Here is a 20428-nt window from a genome sequence, read left to right as displayed (position 1 = left end):
CACGATCCTACCTTTGTTGATTACTTAGGAGATAAAAAAACTCTTCAACGGGTTCAGATTCCCCTATGGTTACATTAGAAAGAAAATAACCAGCAACAGATGAGTTAACTCGACAGTATGTTATGGGAACTTAAAACAAATTGTGCTTTCCATCCTGTAGCCCAAAATCATTATCAGCATCTGATGTAAAAAAAAAAAAAAAACAAAAAAAAAAAAAACAAGAACTATATTAACCTTCTCCTTTTGCCAAGCACAGATGAGTATCCAAAGGAAAAGACTCCAGAGTATTCCCTCAATAGAAGCACATTGTGTCCAGGGGTGCCTGGGCGGCTCAGTCAGTTAAGTGTCTGCCCTCAGCTCAGGTCATGATCCCAGGATCCTGGGATGGAGCCCCATGTTGACTCCCTGCTCAGCCAGAAGGGAGGACTCCCTGCTTCTCCTTCTGCCCCTCCCCCAACTCATGCATGCATGCATTCGTGGGTGCACTCTCTCTCAAATAAATAAAATCTTAAAAAAAAAAAGAAGAAGTGTATCCTGTCCAGGTATTATGCACTTATGATTCTAAATGTGTTCTGCACCCTGGCCTCCTAAAGACATCAGCACCACACTCATGTAGAGTCTGGTAGAAGCTGCTGTGCTAGGAGGATGTGGACCTATGAACAAATGAAAAGACCATATAAACTAATGACTAGATTGCAGGCATTCTGCATTCCATGTGCCATCTCACCGACTTCCCACAAAGCTCCCTTACTGTCATCCCGTTACATTGGTGAGTAAATGAGGCTTAGAGAAATTAAAACATTGCTCAAAGTGGTGCAGCTAATAAGCATTAGAGCTGGGATGCACATTTAGGCAATATGAATTTGAACCCGCTCCTGTAACCACTCCCATGTTCAATCCCACCTATTACCAGCTGTTCTGAGAACCATGGGAAACACTCGCATATGATTTTTTTTAAGATTTTATTTATTTATGCATGAGAGACATAGAGAGAGGGGCAGAGACACAAGCAGAGGGAGAAGCAGGCTCCATGCAGGGACCCTGACGCGGGACTCGATCCCGGGTCTCCAGGATCCCACCCTGGGCCGAAGGCGGTGCTAAACCACTGAGCTACCCGGGCTGCCCTCATATATGAAATAGTCTTTTCTCTTAGGAGTTTCACACCATAACAGAGAAATAAGACATTTTATTTTAACCAGCAAAACAAAAATTAGGTGCCATATTGATCACTTCTCTAAGTCCTTCCTAGAAATGTTTTCATCCTTTATAGAATGAAGTGGGTGACAATCATAAAATATGTAAGTATTTCTATAGCAGGGCCACTCATTGCAGAGTGCGCTGTATTTTGTATATACATATTATTCTTGCCTATGCCTAATGTTGTTTCCTAGTACATTAATCTTACCTCTCAACCAAACAAAACATTCCTTGAGGATAACAAGCATGACATAATTATCTTGCAATCCCCAGCAATGAGCACAGGGCTGCTTATATAATTGATGCTCAATTAATATCTGTTCAGTTGAATGCTCTGTGACCCATTCAGGAGCTTTCACCAGATTTATTACTCCCGAAAGCAAATAGAAGGAGGACCCAGTTCTAAAGAGAGGATTTCACAGCCTGTATCATCAGCCCAGCCTTCGGGACTTCACATATGAAGAACCTAGCGAATAGGATGGAAAGTTTTTAATTAACTGCCTAACAAAAAAAATGTCATTCCAATCTACAGTTTTGTTTCCATTAATTCACTCAGATTCAGCAGGAATTCCACTAAGGAATTGGGGTGAGCAGCTGTAGAGGGAGGGAAACACATAAATAAATCATGAGTGTCATTAAAGTTTGTAAACTAATAACTTGTGGGAAGTCTTAGCAATTATTATCAGGGCTTTCTTAGCAAACAAAAAATTAATAAATCCAAAGGTCTCTATTTTCTATTTAAAAAAAAAAAACAAAACAGCATCCCCCAGAAAGGTCACTGACAGAACAATTAGAGGAGGAAATAAATGGTCCAGTCAACAGCTTGCAGACCAGATGAAAAGTCACGGGATTCCCCAGTGGCGGGTGAATGAGATGACTCAATACAAGGAAAGTGACAGGCTGGGGCAGGCTGATGGTGTGATTGATCTGGGGCCACTGGTGCTTTGGTTTCGATCTCCAGGCCTACTTTAGTGCAGCCTAAGGGCTAGGTGTTGTAGATCCAGAAACAAGAAAGGCACAGGGGACCGGGGCCAGGCTCTGGAGAGTCTCACAGGCTGGAGATAAATCACCACACAGTGTAAGTGATGCCAGTCATGAGCAGAGGAGGGGCACCACACTTGAGGAGAGGCAGGGAGGCTGCCCAGGAGGCTGTGCATGGGAAGTGGTAAGCTTCAAAAACACCTTAACCAAGAAACTGTTCATCAGCTCTGGGGGCCCCAGAAGAAATGGCTGAGCAGCTTAGTTGATTTTCTTTTCTTTTTTTTTTTTATTTAAAGATTTTATTTATTTGAGAGAGAGAGAAAGCAGGGGGCAGGGAGAGCAGAGGGACAAGCAGACTCAGCACTACGTGCAGAGCCTGAGGCAGGGCTCGATCTCACGACCCTGAGATCATGACCTGAGCCAAAATACAGTCACACACTCAATGGACTGAGCCACGTGGGCACCCCAGGCTGATTGCTTTTCTAAGAGCACAGCATGTCAGGTAGAGGAGCTAGCATAGAGAAGCAGCTCAACAGCCAGGTTACGCGATGATGACCAATGCTCCCTCAGTGTTTTCCATGGGAAGGTACTATGTGCCAGGCACTTTCCCAGGCAACTTACACATTTCATTTCATGCAAAACATCATACCCACGCCAAGAGGTGGGAACCAGGATAGTCCTCATTGTACAGTAAGAAACGGAGGGAGAGAGAGGTGAAGAAACTTATCCACAGTCGCTCAGTGGCTAAGAGGAGGAGCATGGACTTGAACATCGACCATCAGTCCCAGAGCTTCCATTCTTAGTTACTTCGATGAGGAGGAAACTGATTGACAAGCAGCCTCCTGCTTTTAATGCATCTCTCCTCCTTGGGTCAGTCTATAAAATCTAGCAGTGCTAGGTGCCAGCATTACTCCTCACTGATGGGAAGCCTCCAGATTTGACATATTATGGACTGGAAATGCCCTGAAAGTGAAGTCCTGGGTCCTTTAAAAAATGTCAGTCCCCAACCTCATTAGTCTAGGAGCTTGACTAATGGACGGAAAATGTCCACTGACTAAGGGATACCAACAGACAGTTGCTGTGCTAATAACCAGCTTACATGGCCATCCCTGTGGTGGAAGAGAAAAAAAAAAAATGACCCCCTGTCAGTATAACAGCACTTAGGAGTTTTAGAAAGAATGTCACAGGAGCACAAGATACTGCCACCGTATTGAATGCTTTTAAACAGTCTTTTGTCTATTTAGAAGTAGATAGCCTCTGAATTATTAATCCAGTGAGGTGAATAATTATATCACACTGTAACCTGGCAGGGAGTGTCATCTTGTCATGACAGCTGCTGCTCCAGGCTCCTCTGTTGTGCAGAAAATTGAAGAAGAATCCCCAAATTCAATTTCAACTTGGTTAAGCATGTTGGCCCAAATCATGAAACTGAAAGGGTGTGTGTTTAATTTAGTTTCTTTCCTCTGCACACTGTATTAGTAAGGAAGATCACAGTGCTCTAGGCTCTCACTGCAAAATACATCCTCATTATCAGGACAGAAAAGAGGATGGGAAATACAGATCTTTAGGGGAGGAGTAGGGAAGACAATGAAAGGTTAGAAGAAACTCCGTGAGGCCCCAGCACCCTGGAAAATTGCCCTGGAGTTTAGAAGCAGCCCTTTTTTCTCAGTCCAGCTCTACCAAGGGTTTGCTCAGCAGGGTTTTATCAGACCTGTGGACCCCTAGAAACACAGAACAAAAATATATTTATATATAACATCTACCCAGAGGGAAAGCCTACATTATTCACCAGCATTTCAAATCCCGGTAAGGTCATACCATATGAATCTATCATCTGTAAACTACACTCTGCATTACCCTCTTTGGTTTGGCCCCTTCTGTGAACATGATGAGACCCCAAACCCTCCATCCCTGGTCTAAGACCAGCTGCTCTCTCTGCCTCCTGTTTGGCTCCCTTCTCTCCTGCAGCTCAGCCTTACCTGGCCATCCCCCTCTGCTAGAGACATTTCTTCAGTTCACATTTGCCAAATCATATCCCACTCACCAGTACAAACCCAGCTCAGAGAATCTTATCTACAAAAGAACATCCTTGTGTTGCTAGAAACTGATATTTCAATTCCCTCCAATCAACACAAGGAACAACCATCTAAATCACTCTTCTCCCCTCCCTAATCCCCAGAAGATCTCTGCTCATTCATCCATAATACAGAATACATTCCCTTGGTGCCCTATAATTTCCACCACATGGATCCTAGCATCAGTGGATCCTTATAAGCAAAGCCAATAATGGAATGAACACTATACAAATACGGAAGGTTATAGTAGTCATTAGTCATTATAACTAAGTGAACACTTTCTACATATGAGTCACTGTCTTAAGGGTTTGTCCATTTATTATTTCATTTAGTCCTTGCAATCCACCCATTAATTCATTCACCGAGCAAGTATTAAGTATCTCCTGTGTCCCAGATACTGTTCTAAGTGCTGAGAGTACAGCCCTGAATTAAATTAAAACCCAAAACCAAAAAAACTCTCTTCACATGCTTAGATGTTAGAGGGTGTAGGCAGACGATACATCAATTAATAAGTAAAATATTTAGCAGGCCAGATGGTGGTAAGTTACCAAGGAGGAAAATGCAAGTTGAGTAATGGAATGTGAAGTCCTAGGGAAAGGCCTCCCTGATTAGGCGAACAGAGAGGGTAAGGAAGTGAGGCACTGCCCACCCCACAGAGAGGAAGGGCTGTTGCGGGGAGAAGGAGATGTGTCTCAGAAACAGCAAGGACAATGTGGTGGAGCAAAGGAAGGTTCTGTACTATCTCCAACTTACATTTGGGGAAACACAAATGGGTTGAATGGTAACCACCCGAAAAAAATACATTCAACATCCTCATCCCCAGGACCTATAATGGATCTTATTTCAAAACAGGATCTTTGCCAGGGGCCTGAGTGGCTCAGTTAGTTAAGCGGCTGCCTTTGGCTCAAGTCATGATCTCAGGGTCCTGAGACTGAGCTCCACATAGGGCTTCCCTGCTTGACAGGGAGACTGCTCTGCTCTTTCTCTGCCCCTCCCCTTGCTTGTGTGATCTCTCTCGCTCACTCACTCCCTCTCCCTCACTCACTCCCTCTCCCTCTCTCATTCTCAAATAAATAAATAAAATCTTTAAAAAGAAAAAAAAAAAGATCTTACAGATGTAATTAAGGGTCTCAAGATGAGATCAACCTGGATGATCCTAGGGGTCTAACTCCAATGGCAAGTGTCCTTCTAACAGACAGGAGAGAAGACACCAGCATAGAGGAGAGGGCCATGGGAGCTGACTGACGGAGGTGGAAAGGGAATGTCAGTAGCCCCTGAGGCTGGAAGAGGCAAGGGTTCTCCCTAGGGCCTCCAGAGGGAGTGTGGCCCTAAAGACACCTTGATTTCAAACTTCTGGTTTCCAGACCTGAGAGAGAACACATTTCTGCTGCTTTCAGCCACCTAGTCCTTGGTACCTTGCTACAGCAGCCCCAGGAAACTGATACAGAGAGGTTATGTAACGATCCTGAAGTTACAGAGCTCTTTGGGTGGGTGAGGTGGGTCCTGAATCCTGGCACGTAGACATCAGGGGGCCCTCAGGACCACTCAGCAGTCTACAGCCTCTGCGACACTCCAGTGAATATACTGGCTTTCATGAGCAAGGACCCACATTTCATCACTTAAGGCCTCGAGGAGCAAGCACCTGGCTTTGGCTCCGTGCCTTCGCCTGGCCCATCCCTAGAACTAGCCAACCTTTCTTGAAATGTGGGCTGCCAGGTAGAGCTCTTTCCCATTGTAAAGACAGGATTTTCTGGATTGTCCCATTATTTGTCCCCAGAACATAGCATGGCAGTCAGGCTTAAGGTATCAGCATAGTATCACAGTGCCTGGACATAAGGGGAAGGTTTCTAAGGCTCTAATTCCCCGGGAGTCCCGTGTGAGTGGAAATAGGCATGGTCTCATCTATTAGACAAACCCTGGTTACTTATATCTCTGCCAATTTTCACTGAGCAGCAAAATTAGGTTTTAGATATCCTGTGCAAATGGAGGCAGGTCTGAGTCGATATGAGCAATTAACCCTAAATATTTAATAGATGCTCTGACAGCTTCCCCTTCCTAGGAAACAGACCCTGGCTAGTCCTCTGCAAACAAACAGGTTAAATGAAGAAGGAGCAAGACACACAGATAGTCACACCCCAGCCCTGTCTGGTTCCAAGACCCCAGGAAACCCTCAGGACAGGGCTCTGGGGATGATGATGCAACCAAGTGAATGGCCTTTGGGAACAGTGTCCTCCCCAGGGTTTACAAATGATGAAGCAAACGGGAGGGACGCACAGCCTTCCCAGAGTGTGAAGTGCCGACTCACAGTGACAGATGCAATTTGCTGTTGCCTTGTGAGACTGCTGGCACTGCGTGTGTGTGTGTGTGTGTGTGTTCATGTATATGTGCCTGTGCAGTGTACAAAAAGGCGAAGGCACCAGTGCTTCCTGTCCAGAGAAATTCCTCAGGTCATGGTTCATTCAAGCTCTCTCTGACCGAACCCACCCACATCCTTCTCCCTGTCCCCTATGACAAGCATGCCATCAGAGCGGACTTATCCAGAAGACACAATGGACACAGGGCTTAGGGCTTACAGTACTTTGAAGAATCCACAAAAACATTTTCTTTTTTTTAATTTAAATTCAATTTTGTTAACATACAGTGTATGATTAGCTTCAGGGGTAGAATTTAGTGATTCGTCAGTTGCATATAACGCCCAGTGTTCATTAGAACAAGTGCCCTCCTTAATGCCCATCACCCGGTTACCCCATTTCCCTACCCCCTCCCTCCCCACCAGCCATCCTCAGTTTTTTTCCTAGATTTAAGAGTCTCTCTGTCTTTATCTTATTTTTCCTTCCCTTCCCCTACGTTCATCTGTTTTGTTTCCTAAATCCCACATATGAGTGAAATCATATGGTATTGGCCTTTCTCTGACTCACTTATTTCACTTAGCATAATACCCTCTAGTTCCACCCACGTCATTGCAAATGGCAAGATTTCGATGAACTTTTAGGCCGAAAAATGTTTTCATATACTATACCAATGCATTTATCTTTATACCAATGCTGGCGTAAAATATACATTTCTCTCTATATTAAAATAAATGTATTTCCAATATTCATGTTAATATATATTATATAGTAAACATTTATTATATAAACACATTAAATATATAGTAAATATTTATTAAATGCATACATCAAATTTATTAAAATACATATATATTAAGGAGCCCACGAAGGTCACTATGTGGACCTGATCCCCACATGTGTCTATTCCCTCAAATACAGCTAAGAACCACAGCATCTCATAGACACAAAGGAACAGAAACGGTCCTTGGGCCAAGACTCACACCCAAGGCCAGACTCCCCCCTCCCCTCCCCAGCAGGCTCTACTTGCTCTGGGCAGGCTCAGCTGATCTCTCTAACCAGACGTTTGTTTGTCAAGCAGAAGGAGACACGGCAGGAACGCAAAAGCAACAATGGTGCCAAGCAGAAGGTGTCGCAGGCCGCAAACGAGGAAGCCGAGTGCTAGGGGAATTCACAGGTGGGGCCATCCATTCCACCCCGGGCATTAAAGAGGCCTTCCACGAGGAGGACTGTGTTCTGTCTCTTCCAGAACGTGCTTCCCAACCGCGAGGCTGGCATTCTTCGCGTGAGCCGGGCCAGAGTAGCTTGTCAAGAACCTCTAATCCACTTACCTCCACAGCGAGCTCTCCGTCACGCTCCCCAGATTGAAGTCATACAGCTTCGTCAGGATAAGTATAACCTGCCATGGGGATGGGGAGGAGGGCAGAAGAGAGGAACAAAAGGGGAGAAAAAAGGAAGCTTACTTTAGTTTGGGTAACAATATACAGTGCATGTCAAATCACCCAGAGGAGGGCTTAGTATTTATCTGTTGAGTGGAGGGGTATTATAGGATCAAGCAAGAAAAAAAAACAATTATTAATTTAATGCATCCCCGTAACTGGTAGCATTTATTTTAATCCCGATGATGCTTTGCATTTGAAATAAAACATGCCAACAGGAATTAACTGGGTATCGACAGTTGTTTCTCTACATCTGTCCCTCTTCAAGGCGACATACTGGCCGGCTGGCTCTGATCACTCGTACAGCCACCCAGGGATCAGAGGATGCGCTTGCTTTTGATCTAAGGATGACTCTGACTTTACAGCCTTAGACCTAAATGGGTAAGAAGGAACTGGGTCTAATTCTATCCATTTACAGAGAGGTTCAAAGAGATTTTGTGTTTCTATCACTAAGGTCTCAGCAGCCCCATATACTGGAATGGCAGGCAGGCCCAGTCCCCAACATCCTCTAACACCATCTGCCATCTACCATTTGGCATCTGTCCTCGTCATGGAGTAAACAGGTCTTTGGACTCCACTGGACTCCAGGACCACTTTCCTGACTCAGGTAAAATTAAGAAACCTGGAAGAAGCTATACAGGAAAGAGAGCTGGACTTTCTGTAATAGGGTTAGCAGTTTCCCGAAATGGTCTTGGGCTGGTCAGTCTGGTCCTATGCCTTTAAACTTCTCCAGCTGGGGACCTGGATACCAGATGTCTCCCTGCCTGCCCCTCATGTGTGTGGGCAGTGGCTTAGGCACAATTCCAAATCTACAAGGATGTCAAGCGTATGCACCTGAATCGATTTTAATCAAAACGCAGGTGCCTAATATACAGCGCCTGCCTGCACACGTGATAATCCAGTTACACATAATTGTGTTTATCTAAATTTAATGCACAACTCATTTCACTTTTCTCGGCTCCTTCCCATTCCACAATTTAACTTCCTCCAGTTCATTTACACAGCAGCCATTAAACTCTTTCCAAGATAATGAATTTCTGCTACCAAGATGGGACTTTCCCATTCTAGGTATCTATTTAAGATTAAAGAAAAATAATCAGCCATTATATTGAACATTTTTATGGCGTTTAACTGACAACAGAACACTCACTTTGGGATTTATTCTCAACCAGCGCCCCATGGGGTCAGTCAGTACCATTTCCATTCCTTTTATGTAAGCTAAGAAAAAATTAGAGGCAAGGATGTGACCCGTTATAGATCAGAGAGAGTCGATGGCAAAGTTGGTTTGGGATGTTCAACTTCTCTGCAGGGCCATGACTGGAGGGCTCTTCTAAGAGTGCATTCTTTGATGGAGAGTTACCTGTCCTTTTGACATTACACAACAGCAAGGAGCGTGTATCCGTGCAGAGAATGCTTCCCCTAGTTACTCAGTGGTCCTTGCATCTCCCATCCACAGAGAATTTCCTCATTTGTACAATTCAGGGACTCATGAAAGCAAAGGACTTCTCCCCACTCTCCCCAACCAAATGCCTAGGAACGCAACAATAATTCTTGTTTGCTGGATTAATACACACACGTACACACACACAGCAGAACTCGTATCCCCTTCATTTTACCTTCTTTCATATACAAAGGCATTCTCACAGTCACTATGTAAAAACCTGGGTTGGCTATATGTTGGCCAACTCAAACTCTGGACAAACTAAAAACTGTGCTCTTCTAGAAATAGGTCAGGACACCCATCCAGAAGAGCTCTGCAGGAGCAAATCAGGCCATCTCATTTCTCCCAATATCAAGCCTTCAGGGACATCAAATAGTCTCCAAAAAGTACAAAGTCCACATAGAAGAAAGAGGTGTAGGGGGTAACCAAGAGAGTTTCTAACAAACAAACTGGGTCTGGAAAGTCCTGGAAAGAACTATTTTCATTCTACAGTCTCCTTACACAGAGTTTAGATCCTCTTCTTTCCTCCCTCCATGTTCTCTGTCCTTCATATGTTTCTTGTATACCTAGTCTCATGTTGGTGTCTGCTTCTTGGAGAATTCAGACAGACAAATCCTTCCATACCTCTATGACTATTATTTCTGCCTTCATGGTAGATACTTTCCAATTCTGCCTCTTGAGCATGCACTTCTTGGTTAGAAATCTTTGCTGGTTCCCCCTGCCTAAGGACTCCAGACTCCTTAGCCTGGTATACCAGGCACTACACATAACACATGCACATGCACACACTTAGACACATGCTCCTCCAACCACTTCTCCACAGTTCTCAAGATGCTGTTTCTGCTTTAACAATCCAAGTTTCTCAGGATGCTGCAAATAAACCAAACCTGATCTCCCATCTCTGATTGCACTCTTTCATACTGTATAATGTCACCTATTCTTCAGCCTTTTATTACCACCTGCACAATGTGCCTGCCTATTTTTAAAGAAATAACTTGAAGCCCACCTTCTCCAGGCACTCTCCCAGGACCTACCCAGCCATCAAAGTCCTCTCTCTTCTGAAGTCCTATTGCACTTAAAATGGAATTACACAACTTGGCACTTAGTCAAACACCATCCTGATACCTTCTGGATGTCACAGGATTTGCCTTCTCAACTAGATTGAGGTAGGGGCTGTGTTTTGTATTTCTGTCTCCCTAGCAGGTAAGCTCAACATGTCAAAGATTCCTAAAAATAATCATTTTGGGGTCAATGAAGGATAATGGTGTTTTAGTGGTAAGTCATAGTCTTCAGATGGGGATGATATTAATATAGTCTATTTCCCTCGTTTACAGATAAGGGACCTGATACTCAGAGAAAGGAAGGGACTCAAGTTAAAGTCTCAATAACATGTGACCTTGACCAAGAGCCCGGAGCACTGCTCTTCCACTCTATGAGTAGAGCTGGGGCTTAACAGTCACTGAAAAGCCTTGTAAATGCAGATGCTCTGGCACAACTTCCAGCAGCTTTGACTTGGTGAGTTCTGGGTAGGGTCCCGTAATCTCCCTGCGGTAACTGGAGAACCACACTTGAGAAAGACTCCATCCCACTGTGATTTTTCTCCCAACTCCGCCATGGTGATCCCACTCCTCCACCATGCTGAGATCCTCATTTAGGAAAAAACACCCCTTCCTTTTTTTTAATTTTTTTTTAATTTATTTATGATAGTCACAGAGAGAGAGAGAAAGAGGCAGAGACACAGGCAGAGGGAGAAGCAGGCTCCATGCACCAGGAGCCCGATGTGGGACTCGATCCTGGGTCTCCAGGATCACGCCCTGGGCCAAAGGCACATGCCAAACCACTGCGCCACCCAGGGATCCCCCACCCCTTCCTTTATATGGAGTTGAACCTTACAAAGAAAGCACACAGTAAGAGATGTATGAGGAAGATGTCTCAGCAAAATCACCCCTACATTCCCTGTAGGAAAGGTCTAAACACTAAGAATTAGGGGCTGGAAACTTCCTTTCCCCCAGGAGCCAGCACAGAAGGACAATAATAAAGCTATGAAGAGATGAGCCTTTAGCCTTAAGATATTCTGTGCCAAGCAAACAAAACCAAGAGTGAAACAAAGCCTGCCCATTCCTGGCTTCTCTCACCACTCAGGGCCTTCCAAAGGCCTCCAGGAAGGAGGGAATTAGTGGGGAAGAAAACTGAAAGTAGATGTAGTAAACTCACTAAACCCCAGACTGCTGAGCAAGTACCCAGATGAGAAAGAGAAGAGAAGGTGCCAGTGTGCCTCGGGAATCACCAGTGGATGAGATGTGGCACACAGGCAGGGTAGCAGGACTAGCCCAGGTTCCAGAGCAAAGCCTGACTTGACTCCTTTTCAGCAGATGCCCCCACAGGAGGGTTGGCGTCAAAATCAACAAAGGAAAAGCAGTGAGAAAACATTAATTGAACCCCTACCACGTAGTAAACACTATAGTGGGTGCTTCTTAATCCTCACAACAAACTTTTGAAACTAAGCAAGGGTAATAGAATATCCCCATTTATAGTTGAGAAAACAGAATCCCAAGAGCTAAGCAAGTTGCCCCCTCTGCCATGCACACAACTAGCAGGAGACCGCCGGCATTCCCACTCATGGCTATTCGACACACCATGCTTGCCCTGCTCTAATGCAATGCTCCTCCATTCTGCAAATGTTTATGTAAGCTGGTTATGACGCAATGAGCAGTCATACAGAGAGGAGAAAAGTACATCCTTGCCTTCAAGGAGTTTAGCATTTGCTCATGAATTTCATAAATATTTTCTAGGTTCCTCTTAGGTGAATTGGAAAGACATCTGCTAAACCGCAACTCAGGGAGAGATCCAGAGCTCAAGGCCCAAGGGTGACGGTAACTTTTGTTTTCTTGGTTCTTGGAGAAGGAAATAGGAAACAGAGATAGGGAATAAGAAAAGAGTTAGACAAACTGCTGGGAGACTCAGGTTTGTCAAATAAGCTCGTTTTTCACAGGAGTGGCTACAATCCTGGGGGCTTTCAGACAGCAAGAAAAATGAAAATAAATTGGAATAATTCATGAGTAAATAGCATAATATAAGCTATATACCTAGAGCTTATATTATAGACTGTGGTAGAAGTCCCTAGACGTGTGTGTGTATATACAAATATAGTTAGAAAGGTCTAGATACATACATGCATATATACATACATAGAGTACACACACACATACACACACACACAACCTTAAATTGGCATCTGACATCTTCTCTAGAATTACGCTCTGGTTATTCATCTCTCATAGCTTCCAGCACATAGGATCAATGTGACTTTTCCGTAAGTCTGACTAATCTGCTAGATTGTGGCCTCTCTGAGGTTAGAAATCAGGTCTCATTCAACTCTGCATCCTCAATGCACAGCACATCACCTGACACTTGGCAGGCACTACACAGGGTCCACTGAATGAATTATGGATGCAGGACAATAAAAGCAGAGATGAGATGATAAATGTATTTGAGAGGTACAGATAATGTGCTATAAGAGTTGAAAAGAAGAAGCAATTAAGTCCATTGAATGTGATCAGAAAAGTCTCCATGAAGGAAAGATTACATGAGCTGGAACTCAAAGTATGGTAAGAATTTGGATATACTAAATTGGACGATGTTCACTTTCTTTCTTTCAGTTTTTAATTGGACAGAGATAGATAGGGAAAAAGGAGGGTGGGGGAGGCTGCCATTCCAGTTACAAGAGGCAGTGTGGAGATAGAACAGCATGGGCCACTAGGAGCCAGAGCACTCATGTGTTGCATGCAATGTCATGTGTACATGAGCCACATGGAGACACAGATCATGCCAAGTTGGGAAAGAAGACACAAAAGACAATGGGATCATGCTGGAAGGACAGAGGAAGCCCAAACTGTGGTCAACTATGGGTTGATAAAAAGTTTTATAAGAATGAAGAGGACAGGGGCAGCCTGGGTGGCTCAGCAGTTTAGCACTGCCTTAGGCCCGGGGTGTGATCCTGGAGACCCAGGATCGAGTACCACATCGGGCTCCCTGCATGGAGCCTGCTTCTCCCTCTGCCTGTGTCTCTGTCTCTCTCTCTGTCTCTCATAAATAAATAAATTAAATCTTAAAAAAAAAAAAGAATGAAGAGGACAGTAACAAGGGGGGGGGGGGCCTATGTTATACCAAGAGACTTACTCTGTGTGTGTGTGTGTGTGTGTGTGTGTTTGTGTATTATATCTAATAAATAGGGACACCTGGGTGGCTCAGCGGTTAAGCATCTGCCTTTGGCTCAGGACGTGATCCTAGAGTCCCAGGTTCGAATCCCAGATCAGGCTCCCTGCATGGAGCCTGCTTCTCCCTCTGCCTATGTCTCTGCCTCTCTCTCTCTGTATCTCTCATGAATAAATAAATAAAATATTAAAAATATATACATCTAACAAATAATAGAGGGGCTAATTATAGGAGACTTACTATATATATATACATTACATAATACATTATATATATATATATATTAAGGGACTATGTTTTAATAAGCAACTTATATAATAAGGTGACAATAAAGGACATGGCTAGCCTTTTACAAAATCAGCTGGTGCTGTCTTTGTTGAACATCGACCTCCACTTTTCTTGTCCCTAGGCATCTAGTGTCTTCTGCTGCCCCCAGATGCTCAGGTCAGCCCTCGGCTAACTTCCTGCTCTTTAGACACACACAGAGTGGTAACTAATGTCTTTATTTCACATTCCCCCTTTTTCTTCCATTCACCTATGCCTGACTTATGCCAAGCACAGCATAAGATTCTTGGTGATAAGGTGATCAAAAGAGAAATGGTTGCTGTCCTCAAGAAAGGTAGAGTCATCCTCAACCTGCTGCTTCCAGAATGATCTATTTCAACTCAGAAGTCCAAGTCTGGCAGAATTTCTATACTCTTCCCACCCACTGCCTATGAGCAAGGAGGTACCCACACCCAGAACTGCAAAGAAGTCTCAATCCCTATTCCACCTCAGAACCCTAACAAATCCCTGTGTCTAGATTCACTTACCCACTGAGTCCAGCTGTCAGCCTCCTGGATGGGGCCTAGATGGCAGCTTGGAAATCACAGAGCACTTGCAACCTGAGGGCTGCATCAAAACCCAGTCTCAACATATGCTACCATACGAGACTGAGCAACTTATTTACGTTTTTGAAATCTGCTCCAATTTCCTTAAATGGGGACAATGATACACACCCCTGCCAACCTCCCAGGGTTGTTGATTCAAATCAAGTAAGGACACCTGACCTGCTTTATAAGCTGTACCATGGCAATATGAGTTGTTAGTATGATAATTATTCTTTAGGGGATAGGAGATCCAAGTGATTTTTATTTGGGGGAGGAAAAGGGAAGCTCAGATTCTAGAGTTGCTAGACTCTAAAAATGACTCATCCAGGGGAATTGGTGGCTCAGTGGTTGAGCCTCTGCCTTTGGCTCGGGGCATGATCCCGGGGTCCTGGGATTGAGTCCCACATCAGGCTCCCTGAAGGGAACCTGCTTCTCCCTCTGCCCATGTCTCTGCCTCTCTCTGTGTGTCTCTCATGAATAAATAAATAAAATCTTAAAAAAAAAAAAAAGACTCATCCATTCTAGACCCCAACTGCAAATACAGGAGGCCACAGAGCAGAGCCCGTGCATTCGCCTGCCCTCCCCCAACCCAGCTTCAGAAAGAAGACAGGCAGCCTGGGGGGATTCCTGTCCTCTGAAAGGATAATGCATAATCTGCAAATTCATAAATCACTAGGACGCTCTCGCCCGTGAGCACATTCAGTGAAGGGAGGACCTTTAATGCCTGTAAAATTTTACTCTGAAGGAAAATTACTTTAGTTCATTAAACCTTCCTGAAATTTTGGTGCCTTTAAATCCACGGTGCTCTCTGCACATCCCCCTCACAACCTACCACTTCATTCCTGCCCCTACCTGATAGCCGGAGAGTTCTTTGTTTCCAGCCAACTGGAATAAGGACATTATTTATATTCCCCAAATGAATGAGAAGTGAAAGGGAAAATAAGGGAAGGGAGAAGAAATGTGTGGGAAATATCAGAAAGGGAGACAGAACGTAAAGACTGCTAACTCTGGGAAACGAACTAGGGGTGGTAGAAGGGGAGGAGGGCGGGGGGTGGGAGTGAATGGGTGACGGGCACTGGGTGTTATTCTGTATGTTAGTAAATTGAACACCAATAAAAAAATAAATTAAAAAAAAAAAAGGACACTCTTTACCAGAAATAGTTGACGATGGTAATGTAACAAGGATGCTAAAATGTACCCCGCTGGGACTAACTATTAAGAGTGTACTTTTCAGCTCTAGCAACATCCCAGGGTCCTCCTCCCACCTTGAGGAGCAATACCCCCACCCCCAACCAGGGAACAGAAATTGAATATTGGCAGTCCAAGATCTCCAGTACAAGGATGTCTGGCACCAACTGGACAGCCTGAACTGGGCTAGATGTGTGCCAAATCCAGAGTGACATAGAGTGCTTCCTATCTGCAATGAGTTTATGATCTAGTTAAGAGGACAAGGAAATAGTACAAAATATAGAAACTTTATCATACATAAGGCACAGAATTTCACAAAGCTGTTATTCCCTTCCCTGCTTTTTATAAAGTCATTTCACTAACTGTGGCTTCCTGTTTGCCAGGTAGTATGGATTCAGCACTGAAAAAATAAGCCAGTTTCTTTGCACTCATAAAGTTGACATTCTGGCAGGGGAGATAAATAAGTCAGTATGACATAGTCAGACGATGGTGAGTGCTATGAGGGTGCAGTGGGAAGGGGAAGCAAGGAGAATCAAAGAAAAGAAGATGAAGGAGCCCAGGAACATCCTCTAGGAAAAACCTGCACTCCTGCAAAACCTTGAATGAGCCAAGAGGTTAAGTCATGTGGCTATCAGGGTAATCAACATTACAGGCAGAGGAGCAGCAAATGCAAAGACACAGAGACAGAGCTGTTCCCAGCATATTCAAGAAAAAGCAAGGAGACCAATGAGGCTGGAGAGGAGAGTAGCAGGAGATGAGGTCAGCTATCCGGAGACTTAAATCTTGCTGGAACTTGTGAACCAACTTAAGGATCCAGTTCTTACTGAGTGAGATGTGGAGCTGCTGAAGGATTTTAATAGAGGACTTTATTTTTAACAGGATCACTCTGGTTGCTCTGTGGAGAAAGGCAAGAAGGGGACACAGGTGAATTAGGACCCTGTTGTAATCACCCAGGTGAAATACAGCGTGTGTTAGAACAGAGCAACAGCAGTGCACAGGGTAAGGGACATGATGTTTATATATTTTGAAGGTAGTGTCAGGCAGGAGAGCTGACAAATTGGATATGGGGTATGAATGAAAGACAAGAGGATGACCCTCAGAGTTCAAGAATAAGCAACTGGAAGCACAGAGTTGCCATTTTATGAGATGAAGACTATAGCAGGAGGTTTGGACGAAAGATGAGAAGTTTAGCTTTGAATATGAAGTTTGAGATGCCTAAGAGAATTCAAATGGAGAAGTCCAATAGTCAGCTGAATAAATGAGTCTGGAGTTGAGGGAAGAGAATCTAGGACAGAAATATCCATTTGGGAATTGTCTGTAATTAGATGGTATTTAAAGGCACAAGACTAGATTAGATCGCCAGGAGAGGGAGTGTGAACGGAGTAAAGATATGAGGATTGAAAGCTGGGGTGTTCCAGCACCCAGAGGTCAGAGGAGTGAGAAAGGGGAAACCAGCATGTGTACAGACCTCTCAAAATAGGCACAGTGGGTATCTGGGTCTTGCATGAATGCTCACCAAATGGTATTTACTACAGGAGGGACCCTCAGTAATCAAACAAGATGGCCTTCAATTGAGACCAGTAAGCCCCTTTCCCCAGATATTCCAGTGTTTGCTCTGTGGGCTCCTCTGTGGCCACTGCTGTGGCAGAGTTGGGGCCTTGGCCTGGTGTGACATGGACTTCCTCTCACCAAGGTGACATCGATATGACCATTGCTATGTTGCCCACCTGTCATCTTCAGAAACCAAGGCTGAGCCTCACTGTGGCACCTGGTGGTTGATTACACTGCACCCCTCTCATCACATATAGGGAACAATTTCTTGTCTGCAATTGCTTTCCCTACTCACATTGCTTATGCTAAGGTCCAAATCTTTCCATTTCAGAATTCCTTATTCACTGTCATGGTATCCCACACAACATTACTTCCAACAAAGGAACTCATTTCACAGCAAATGAAGTGCAGTAATGGGCACGTCCACAGAATTCACTGGTCTTACCACAAACTTCATCACCCAGAAGCAGCTGCCCTGATACAATGGTTGAATGGACTTTCAAAGATTCAATGACAACCCTACCTGGGAGCAAATGCTGTGAAGTTGTGACATTATTTTCCATGATGTACATTTGACCAAATATATGGCCAAAATGCAATGGTCTGTGAATCAAGAGGCAAACATGGTAGTGGTCCTCTCATTATGGTTCCCAATAAGCCATCCCACAGTATCTTCTTCATGTCCTCACAACTTTTGATTCTGTTGAGAGAGAACTCTTGATTCCTAAGGAGAGAATTGTCAAAAAGGGGACACCTGATCCACTGAACTAGAAGCAGAAACTAATACCCACCTATTCTGAGCTTCTCCTGCTACCACTGAAAAGAAGGAAAAGAAGGGGTTAATTAAGAATAGGGGATGGAGAGGTGCCTGGGTGGTTCAGTGGGTTAAGTGTCAGGATGGAGACAGCCCCAGGTCAGGCTCCCTGCTCAGTGGAGAGTCTGCTTCTCCCCCTGCCCCTCCCCCCATTTGTGTTCCCTCTCTCTCTCTTTGTCTCTCAAATAAATAAATAAGATCATTTTAAAAAAAGAAGAAGAAGAATAGGTGATGGAAATGGATGCTCACAGTAGCCAAAGGGGAGGACTGTGCTGTGTCCTCTCAGTTCTCTTTCCTGCCTATGTATTGTGGGTAACCAGGACACTCAGAATTGCATTTCTAAGACTCTCCTGTCATGCAGCTTCTGGTTTGACCCAAGGGGGGAAGCTGTGTACCAGTAGGGACCAGTAGGAAAGGGGAAAGCTACTCTCTTCCCATTTCTGTTTTGCAGTCACAACAGCAAAGGAGCTGCAAAAGCTCCAGCAGGGGGGCTGGGCCTCGGTGAGGGAAAGCTCAGACCCCTGGGTCCCCTGCAGGGGCAACTCAGCACACAGGACAGGGGCTCGGTGGTGGGGAAAGGAGAGACCTGTGACCTCCCAACCTCCCATACAGTTTCTTTTCCTCCTTTGCAGGGGCCTGTAAAGGTTTCTGCAGTCATTAACCTTTGAGCAACTCTGTCTTTCTCTTCCTCACTCCTCCAGCCTTGTACATAATTCTGCATTAAATGTCTTCCCTTAGTAATACTGGAGTCAGAGACCCTCACTGATGCAGAATGGACTACGAGGCGAAAGAAACCCAGGAAAGTGTGTGCACTGGGAGCCAAGTAAATAAAGTGTTCCAAGGGGGAAGGAGGGATCAGCTGTGTGAAGTGCTGCTGATAGTTCATAGATGAAGACTGGATCATTGGATTTAGGTGAGGGGGCACTGCAGCAGCCTCCAAAATCACTAGTTTACTTAATTTCTTAGTTTCTTAATTCCTTCACCCCTCTTCCATCCTCACACCAGAATGAACCTTCTAAAGCAGAGGCTCAATCCTGTTACCTACTGCCAAATAGTCTCCATTGGCTTCACACTGCCTTTAAAATCAAATCCAAATTCTTCAGCATGACTCAGAAGGTTTTCTGAACCTGACACCTCTTGACATGTTAACCTTCTTCTAGGGACCCCTGGATGGCTTAGTGGTTGAGTATCTGCCTTTGGCTCAGGTCGTGATCCAAGGTCCCAGGATAGAGTCCCACATTAGGCTCCCCACAGGGAGCCTGCTTCTCCCTCTGCCCATGTCTCTGTGTCTCTCATAAAACAAACAAACAAACAAATAAACACCTCCTTCTAGAGCCACTTTCCCAAATGACATCTAAATTCCAGCCACACTGGAATACCCATTTTTCTCCCTGTTCCCTGCTCCCGGGCTTTGGCACAGGCTCTCTCCCCTTCTTGAAAGTCCTTCATCCACTCTTCACCTGCCAATCCCCTTCTCGTTCCTCAAGGCCCAGCTCAAATGTCATAAACACTCTCATACCCCACCTGTCCTCTAGGATAGAATGGATTCCCTCTTCATCCATGTTCCTCTAACTTGTTGCACATACTTCCAATTATGCTACTTGCCAGATTAGATGAGAATTTTCTATTTCCTTATGTATGTCTACCATCAGGCCATGCGCTACTTCAGGACAGGGACCCTGATTTTCTCGTTATTGTGTTGTAAGAGTATTATTATGCACTTCCCACAGCCAATGAAGACACAACACAGTCACTGAATTGGAACTATTGCCATAAGTGTTCGGAGGAGGAGATGAGTCTGGTCTGGGGTAATCAAGGTCCTCAGAGAGGAAGAGAGGTATAAGTGAAGATCTTCAGAGATGGGAGGAAAATGGGAAGTTCTCGCCCTCTTCTTTTGGAATATTTGGTAAATGCCTTCAAGGGTGTCTTTTCCTTAGATAACTTATGCAGCCAAGTCTCTCCAGAAGGAAAATTCAAGGTAGTTTGGGAGAGAACTTTATGAAGATCTACAAGAGGTTAAGAGAAAGAAGACACAAGGGCAAGAAGGGAAGATAGTGAAAACAATCTTCTAAGTATGACTGTGTTCAGTTTTAAACAGCTGTTTTTCTGTAAGGACTTCTAGAAAAGATAAAGATATATACCTATACCCGATGGGATGTAGGTTAAATGAAAATACTAGATCTAATGACAAAAGCATGACTTGACCAAGTAGGGTGGCTTAGAGAAGAACAGAATAAATCAGAAGAAGCAGAGGTGGGCCACTGATAATATCCTGAGCACCTACTAAGTGCCTAACACTGTGCTTGATGC

General features: G+C 44.4%; 1 protein-coding gene across 2 annotated transcripts in view; it reads right to left on the bottom strand.

Moving 5' to 3' along the window:
* Nucleotides 1-20428, bottom strand: part of SORCS3 (sortilin related VPS10 domain containing receptor 3) — a 581582-nt gene that overhangs the window by 401794 nt on the left and 159360 nt on the right. For both annotated transcript variants that reach the window (XM_025467140.3, XM_025467142.3), the window contains exon 2: nucleotides 7933-8000. In XM_025467140.3, the coding sequence (XP_025322925.3) occupies nucleotides 7933-8000 (68 nt within the window). The remainder of the gene's footprint in view (nucleotides 1-7932; nucleotides 8001-20428) is intronic.

Source organism: Canis lupus, chromosome 28 (genome assembly GCF_003254725.2).
Source record: "Canis lupus dingo isolate Sandy chromosome 28, ASM325472v2, whole genome shotgun sequence".
Taxonomy (NCBI): domain Eukaryota; kingdom Metazoa; phylum Chordata; class Mammalia; order Carnivora; family Canidae; genus Canis; species Canis lupus.
The sequence above is the reverse complement of the archived record's forward strand: the minus strand, read 5'-3'. Positions and strand labels throughout refer to the sequence as shown.